Below are 9,697 nucleotides of genomic sequence, written 5' to 3' on the forward strand. Positions count from 1 at the left end.
TCTATTCGAAATAAGCTCCTCAAAATCTCAATCTTAATTATAATTTCTAATTCAATTCTCATCCTTCAAGTTACCTACATGATTAGTGAAGCTGATACATTTGATACATAAACCTAACCAAACAAATCGTCAAACGTTATTTGACAAATTACACATGGTTATAGTGTAGTTTTGGGTGTTTATTAGGTTACCTGACTGTAGATATGTTGTAAATATATATATTAATACTATGTGTACAACTTCTTGTTCTAAACGGTATAACTTTTCATTGTTACGATTTAACTTTTAATATAATTACCAATGATTTACAATAGCATGTGCAAATATTTTTCACATCTAAACCAATTAATAGGGCCTCGATTTCGGTAATCCAGAAAGAGTTTGTTCACATTTTTTTCACTAAGTTTTCCTTTTAACTCCAATGGAAATTTCTTCAAATTAAATAAGCAAACGAATAATTATCATGATTTAAATGAATTTTGTTCGTCCATACTGACAAACGATTATTGAAACTAAAAATGATGAACATTTAAACATGCTCGGTTTAATCGCATATTTCAAGGTTTACCTATTTTCTAAATTAACTGAAAATTTAGACGTAGATAATGTACATGAATTTACGTTAACCTTAAAAAAAAAGAACCTAGTACGAATTGGTTCATCAGCATTACGAAAATGCACGTCTTTTTATTCGTCAGTAAAATTCTCATAAATCTTATTCACGTGTCATCTCATTGATCCCTATAAATCACAATCTAATAATTGATGTCCAATTGTAAAATTATGATTGGTCGATTTCTATTAACGTATGAAAACGGACTAAATTACTATTGGTTGATTTTTGTAGCAAAAAATAAATAAAAGCCGAGTAATTAAGTAGAGTTAATCATACTAATTACTGCAATTGTAATGACTCTTTATTCTGAATTTGTTCAGAGTCCACAGACTGGAGCTATGTCTAAACAATCACCAAAGTTATTTAAACAACAACGACAACAACAATCTCATATTACATTTAATCATAGTAAACATCATAAAGATAAATTAGACGATACTGATTCGGGATTTTTAAGTAGGGCTACAAGTATTGAAAAATTATCAAATAATAGTGTACATGATACAATTTCTACAGTATTTTCTATTGAATCATTACAATCATCAGTTAATGAACATGATACCGACAAACGACAACAATCAGAACGCAGAAGTTCATCAGGACAAAAATTAGCAAAATTATTAAATGTTTTTACACCATGTCGAAATCGTATTGCACGACGGAGTAGATCATTTGGTGATATAAATAAAACTTTAAAATCTAATCATAAATTTAACTGGAAATTTAACACTTGTTCATCACAATTGAAGGTAAGTACCGAACATATTTTTAAAGATTTTTTAATAAAATAATAAACTTAATAAAAATTTATTGTATTCATGGAATATTGAACTAGTAAACACCACTAGATGGTAGGAAGTCATTTTATTTTCTAGTAAACTTTCGGGTGAGCAAATCTGGGAAAGAGTAACTATCCAATTATCTCTTATGTTCATTTGTTCTTTATTGTATATTACTGTATATAGATATAAAATTAACTACATCTAAATTGATATCTATTTTTATCTATACTAATCCAATTAGAAATATAGGTTTGGGCAATTTGGATGACTGACTACCATTTTTAAATCCTAATTTTTCCACTAAATTAATGCTTGTAACTAAAAATAACTTTCACACACTACTCATAAACACTGTATAAGAATAACAAATAAATATTTAAGCATTTGATTCTCGAAAAGTGGACTCTGTCAGGTATCGTTTAATTAATTATTGATATCTGAGCCTATTAAGTGGATATAAAACTGTATTATTCTGTTATTCCTAACTTTTCCACAGCACATAGTTGAATATATTTCTTAACTTATGTTACACTACATTACGTTCAACTTCATTGAGTTATATCATTTAAAAATATCACAATTTTGCTTAGCCGAAATAGCCCTAACAATTATTTGTAGAATTTACTCAGTGAATTAGCATAATAAAGTAGGCATTGATTGAATTTGACAATTATTTTCATGATCTCAACATGTTACTAACCATCTGCCCAATGTGTTAGTTACTATTGCCATTCGTAACACCATATTTGATGGACAACTTAGTAAAGGATTACCAATTAAATTGTCATTCGATTGCATAATTAAAATGTCTATTTTGTCAATACCATGTTTCATCTTGTCAACATGATTTAGACAGTCCATTTTAGTAGGGTTAATTTAATATTCATTTGACATGTAAATAGTCACACAGACACGTAATCACATGGTCCCTTTAGGTTGTAATTGTTACTAAACAAATGCCAATATATAACTTATCTTTCGTAATTTAGTAAACTGTTTTTATTGTGTGCTTCTTAACTGTATTTTTATAGACATGTCCATCTTAGATACTAAAATATTTATGATAAGTAGATGATTATTTAAGTTTTTATTTGTGTTATGTTGATGTTGATCTGGTAAATGGACGATCTTTTTTGTTACATATCTTTGATTAAACGTATGTTATTGTATAATTAATGAACCGAATAATCAACGAATTATATCATAATAGAGATTAGTCAGATCTGTAAATGATCAGATGGTATGTAATGAACTCATTATGGACACATAAAAATCATGGATATGTTTTACGTAAATAATAGATGTATGTTAGATATAATTGAAAACCAAAATTATCAAGGAATAAGTAAGATTATTTCAATGGTAGTAACCAATTCTATCCGATGTTTGTTGTCAATTAGTTTGTAAAACTTTATACTGAACCATATGATACTAGAAATTCAATCTGTTCTCTTAAAGAGGGGTTGTCAAGATCATATAAGTAAGGTTCTATAACATGCCTTTTTTGTTCACATGTTTACGCTGTATGTATACAGTGACGATGGCAACAAATGTTAAGTCATTTTGGGAAAGACGGTAGTTGACGAATAGCGTTTGATTGTTAATCATCTAAAAAAATGAAGTGAGTATAGAGTATAGAGTGGAGAGATGTTCATGAAGTTTAACTATATATTTATCCTAGCCAATCTTTTTCGGTTATGTATTCACATTATTCGAGCAGTTTATTCCTAAAATTATCAATTTACGGATATTATTAAGAATTATTTAGTGCTGTTAACTTTATAACAGTGATATTTAATGACATAAAGTGTGTGAATAGCCGTATTGACCAGTTGTTAAAACACTTAAACACTTAGAGCAGGTTTCGAACCCGTTGCTGTGTTTAACTACTTTGACTGGCCAATAGGGCTATTCACACATTTTATATCATCTACTCTGATTTGTGGAACCGGTTAGTATCACTAACCTTCACAATTATTAGATTATGGTTCATAGTTAAGTATACAAATTCGTACCTGGTGAATAAATTAATAATAGAATAATAAAACGTAACCATCACAAAATTCGATATTAATTGGGGACAAATGGGAGTAATTCTTATTGATATTATCTTGTTGGTTCAACACTTTCCTTTATCTGTTTAATTGTTGTTGTCAATAGAAATTTCACACAGAAATACAATAATTTCATACTTAATTTAACTAATAAATTAAAAACTGGGTCATTGTTGCTGCTGCTGTTGTTGTTATCGTCATGTATATAAATAACAATTAGGTCAGAAAAGAAAAGAAAGTTGACTGTTTTTTTTAAAAAAATAGATAATTTTATCAATATAAATCAATCGATCAGGAGATTTTCAAGTTTTACTGACATTAGACCCATTCAATTTGAGTTTTTAAATTTTTTTTCTCTTATAAACAGATTCATGTAAAATGAAAGATTATTAATTGGATACAACTACACATACATACCTACCTACATACATACTAATGATGAACTAACATTGATAAACATATTTACATTTTGACATCTATCAACAATTTATCCATAATAATACAATTGTCTATAGGTATTTTTCTTTCTATTGTTTCTAATTGAATATGAATGACAAATATTATACACGTTAGTGCTTAGGATATTTTTTTAATTTTTAAATATTATTCATGTCATATTATATTGTTTCGCCCTCACATTCATTACCAAAAAGAAAAGTGTGTAATCGTTTTTATTTTAGGTGTCTGTGTGTGCGTGTAACTATACACTTGTCCTGTCCCACATAATTACGGTTTAAATAATAGAGAATATAACTTATTCTATAAATGTAGCAGATAATTAAAATGAGATTTTAATGATTTAGAGGGTTGGTTAGATGAATAATTTTTACAATTTACAATCAATGATGCTTTCAGTTAATGTTAGTTTACGGTGTGAACTACATTGAAAAAGATGTATATTTACTCAAAATAAATACTGAATTATTGTCATTATTCTATTTTTTTGAACAGTCTATCCCCTTTTGTTCCCACGGTATTGGATAAAATGTAGAAGCCAATTGATTTTTACCACTGATATAGTCATTCATTTGACAATATATCGAGTAGGAGATGAATTATTTCATGTATTTCAAAATGAATAAATCACCTTTATAGTGGGATAGATAATTGTAATTTACAATTTCAGGAAGTAATGTGTTGAAAGTGTAGTAGTTATCCATGTTTCATTATGTTTTATTTGTAAATTATCTTTTTAATTTGATTATTATTATGTTGTATAGGTTGTTGTACCAACAAATGTTCCATTGGTGACATCACGTACCACATTATCAATTAGCAGAAAACATGATGATATATTAAATGAATCAATACGTTATAATAATAATAATAATAATAATAATAGTAACAGTAATAATGGTTCACCATCATCCTCCATATTTTTCAATTCCAATTGTTCTTATTCTACACAATTAGATATTTTCATTGCTGAACCAAATCAAGATTTGTATGAATTCCGTAGACGTTATCCATCGCAATTTCTAGCATTAGTTACAAATTATTTAGGCTTCTTAGTATTCACCTCAGATGAATTAGATCAAATTCGTGAAATTTTAACAAAAGATGCTAAACAATTACAGAATACAATGCTAATATCATCAGCAACATCGACGACAATAGTCAAGACAGATCCGGCAACTAATAAGTCTGAAGTCAATGATAATAATAATAATAACAGTAATACTGGTAATAATATAAACGAAAGCAGTAGTAAAACACAATATACACCAAGAAAAATGTTAAGTCGATTACGCGAACAAAAACAAAATGGTAAGTTATTGTTCGTATAACGTTTGATTTGATTTAGTTAAGCAAATAGTTTAGTTTATAAGTGTTATATATAAACATACAAAACTACTATCAACTTATTTCTACTTAAGTAGTGGAGAAATATCACTGCACCTTAAACAAACGGGGTGTAATTCAGAGCTGATTACATAAACCTGCACTTGATAAAATGAGTTTAACTGATTAGCTTGTAAAAAGTAAGCTGCTTGATTTAAAATTATTAACAATCTATTTTTTGGGGGGGGGGGAATTAGGTTATATTTATACAAGTGTTTGTTTATGTTAAGTCCCGAAAAGTTCTAACTGTCAAATGAACTGAAAGACATTTTTAAAAAGTTATATCAATGATTACAGGAAATGAGTGACACAACATTTGTCATTTAGTTACTAAATTGTCACATCTACTTTGGTTAAGACAACTAAGTAGTATTACTAATACTCATACTTGGAATGTGGCTTGAAGGTATACAAATGAAGCACGTTTAGGAAAGTTGACTTCATTAAAAAAATATCACTTATATTGATTAACCTAGTTGATTAATATTGTCATATATGAGAGTCTGAATAAAATCGGCTTACGGAGAACATTGAATTCCAATTCAATTTTACAATACGATACTATGCATACCTAAGGACTTGAATTTCGTGTATGTTCGTGGATGTACAGTTGCAAGGTGTCAATTATTTTTCATTTGTTGTCAACTTGTAATGTAGAATTATTTTTAAGATTATCCGTATTCACTTCATCTAATCTCTATGTATCTTATTCTTCTTTTCAACAGTAAACAAAATAATTTGATATAGTTTATGATAAATATTGGTTATAATCGCATTATAAGAACCATATATTTCTATGCTTTATTATGTAAATATTTCTTTTGTTTGTAGCTTCCAAAGAGAATGAAATTAATTATTGGTATACAGTGGTCAATGCAATTTTGCGATTTATGCTTAGAAATGAGAATTGTAAGTACATATACTAATATATTTTATCAATCTATTTATCTATCTATCTCACTCTTCCTCAGTATATATATTAGGAAATGATGGTAAATCAGTTGATGAGGTTGTGAATCTTCATCGACTGAGATGGTTAGGCCACGTGTTACGTATGCCTGAACACAATTTACCACGACGCGCTATGCTGACTAGTATAGGGGATGGTTGGAAGAGAGTTAGAGGCGGCCAAACCAAAACGTGACATCAGAGCTTGAAGTCACTAACCTCTAGTCTGAACCATGTTGGAAGATGTAGACTACTTGTTTTGGGTCCGCGTGAATATTGTAACCAATGGTTGGAGACTCTGTGTGACATGGCTCAGAATCGATCACAATGATGTAGGTGTATACACTCTTTGTCTTTCCTTAAACTGTGAGATTAAAATTGCTTCATATCTGTCTTTCTTCCTGCACTATATCCTTATATACAACCTATCTTTTATATACTACCACCACTAAATTAACTACTTCTATGAATTCGGTTTTCATCTTCTTGTGTTAACGAGGTATGGCAACTTGGACCGATGCATATATATATATATATATATATATATATAATGTGTACAATATGATCTTAGATATATGGACGCATGATTATTATCTTATCTGTTAGTTAATTCTTATTATTTTTTCACTTCTTTCCAATTTAGATAAACATCGATTTATTTTTCGACGTCCTGGAAATCAATCAAATGTAAATAATTTAGAAAAAATTTTATTTCATCAACCAGGACTCTCATCTACTTCATTTACATCTTCTAATATGATTACTTCCAACAATACTTCATCATCATCTTCATTATCATTTCCTATTTCATCAAATTCATTGGAAAAATACAATTCAAATAGACATTATGAAAATCAGTTTACAACTGAAATGAATAATATTGATAGAATACTACATGAACATGATCCATCAGTAATTGCTTGTTTATTAGCTCGTATTTTACGTAGACAAGGTATTGGTTTAATACCTAATCCATTACGTCGTTTATTTATTCAATTAATTAGTAGTATCAAACAAAATGAAATTTATCAACGTCGTGCTATACGTTTATTATTTCTATTATGTCCAATCCGTTTAGTTCAACAAATTATGAAACCTTTATTTGAATTAATGGCTAAAGTTGCAAATGAACCAGAATGTGAAGTAGATGAAACTAGTTTAGCCGTATTATTTTCACCGATATTCTTTCTAGATCGTTCAACTACTACACCAATTTCATTAGCTAATCCTTTACCAATACATGTATTAAATTTATGTGTTAGATTAGCACGAGATGAATTAAAAACAAACTTATCTGTTGCAAGATTATTTCAAATTCCTTCATTATTTTTACATGATTGTACAAGAAATTTAATTTTACATCAAGTAAGTATTATTGTTATCATCAGTTAACCTCTTTTTTTCCTTGTTGTTATAACTTTTAAATGGTTTACATAAATATTGCTATTAGATCGTGGATGTGCAATGTTGACAAGTCTCATACTAGGACGAAACAGCCGTCTACTGCTTCCAGGTCTTCAATGGTGATCTGACATGGATCGATTTATGATCTCGATTCGAATTCAACAGTCTTCATAACCCTATAGATAGATAGATATTGAATATCATGTTTATACTATCTTTCATGTTGTTAATCATTCTGTTGATCAGATTGATATGAAGCAGTTCATTACAGTGGATCATTTCGAATATGATCCTACTGTATAATCGACAACTCAAGTTCTATGTCATTAGGTAATTAAATTAATACATCTGTGATTAGATTGCATTACACGAAATGAATCCAAAGCTTATTCAGTATACGCTAACTACTTATAAACATTTCATATATATAATGAAATATACATTTGAGGCTTTATGTTCAACACTAGAATAAGTCTTATACTCATGATAATGAAAAAGTTCTTTTCATTATCTTAAATTATTTCGATCATAATTTTGAATTATTCACAGTATGTTACATAATATCATTTCTAATTTTGTTTTAACTATTATAAGTACAATCAGATCTAATCAACCTTGAAAATGAAATCAATAATTACTCAATTTTTCTTTTAAATATCATAATTTCATTATATAATGACATTTATATTCATGTCATGTCTTTCTTTTAACATTAAATTCTACTGATCGTTTTACATCACCTATATATTAGATAGATCTGATCATTATTACTCAATATTATTATTACTATTATTACTTTCTAGCAGATCAATAAAAAAAGTAGGCATGTGGCTTAAACATATTTGGCTCTTCAGGACAACTCACCGACTCGTTTGAAGTAAAGACCGGTGTTAGGCAAGGTTGCTTACTCTCACCCTTTATCTTTCTCCTGGTGATCGACTGGATCTGACTCTTCTATCACAAACGCAACAACAAATGCAGGAGAAAACGACCAGTGTAGCAGCAGTCTCAGCAGCAGTAGGTCTCAATATAAACAAAGAGAAAAGCAAGACTCTCCGATACAATACAATATGCACCAATCCAATTACACTTGACGGAGAAGCTTTGGAGGATGTGGAAACCTTTACATATCTGAGCAGCATCATTGATGAACACGGTGGATCAGATGCAGATGTGAGGGCGCGGATCGGCAAAGCAAGAGCAGCATACCTACAACTCAAAAACATCTGGAGCTCAAAATAATTGTCAACCAACACCAAGGTTAGAATTTTCAATACAAATGTCAAGACAGTTCTACTGTATGGGGTGGAGACGTGGAGAACTACGAAAGCTATTATCCAGAAGATACAAGTGTTAATTAACAGCTTTCTACGCAAGATACTTCGGATCCGTTGGCCAGACACTATCAGCAACAAGCTACTGTGGGAGAGAACAAACGAGATTCCAGCGGAGGAAGAAATCAGGAAGAAGCGCTGGAAGTGGATTGGGCACACTTTCAGGAAGTCACCCATTTGTGTCACAAGACAAGCCCTCACATGGAATCCTGAAGGTCAAAGGAGAAGAGAAAGACCAAAGAACACATTACGCCGAGAAATAGAGACAGACATGAAAAGAATGAACAAGAACTGGATAGAACTAGAAAAGAAGGCCCAGGACAGAGTGGGTTGGAGAAAGCTGGTCGGCGGCCTATGCTCCATTGGGAGTAACAGGCGTAAGTAAGTAAGTAAGTAATAAGGTTTGTGAATTGAACGAACTGATTATTATCCAGGCAACATCTTCATGCCACATTAAGGCCAACATTAGTTCTAATAAATGTGCATTATTTGCATGACATGTGTGCCAAACTTTACAAATACAATGTACTTGAAATGCTACAATTTTGTTCATAAATAGACTATAATCTATATACATTGAATGCACCATGGCAACATAAATGATGATACATTAAAAAAACAAAAAATGAATTATTCAATCATCATTATTAAATGTTTTAATGTATCCAACCTTTTCAATGGCTTATTATTATTATTATTATTTATTATAAGTGCATT

At 29.8% G+C, this 9,697-nt stretch overlaps 1 protein-coding gene across 1 annotated transcript in view; it reads left to right on the top strand.

The window, feature by feature from the left end:
- Window positions 1–909: 909 nt before the first annotated feature.
- Window positions 910–9,697, top strand: part of Smp_160610 (hypothetical protein) — a gene marked incomplete at both ends in the record, with an annotated part of 14,162 nt that continues 5,374 nt past the window's right edge. Inside the window, 4 exons of the mRNA XM_018799180.1 lie at window positions 910–1,365; window positions 4,673–5,219; window positions 6,126–6,203; window positions 6,886–7,607. Coding sequence (XP_018650994.1) covers window positions 910–1,365; window positions 4,673–5,219; window positions 6,126–6,203; window positions 6,886–7,607 — 1,803 coding nt within the window. The remainder of the gene's footprint in view (window positions 1,366–4,672; window positions 5,220–6,125; window positions 6,204–6,885; window positions 7,608–9,697) is intronic.

The sequence above is a fragment of the Schistosoma mansoni genome, chromosome 3 (assembly GCF_000237925.1).
Source record: "Schistosoma mansoni strain Puerto Rico chromosome 3, complete genome".
Taxonomy (NCBI): Eukaryota; Metazoa; Platyhelminthes; class Trematoda; order Strigeidida; family Schistosomatidae; genus Schistosoma; species Schistosoma mansoni.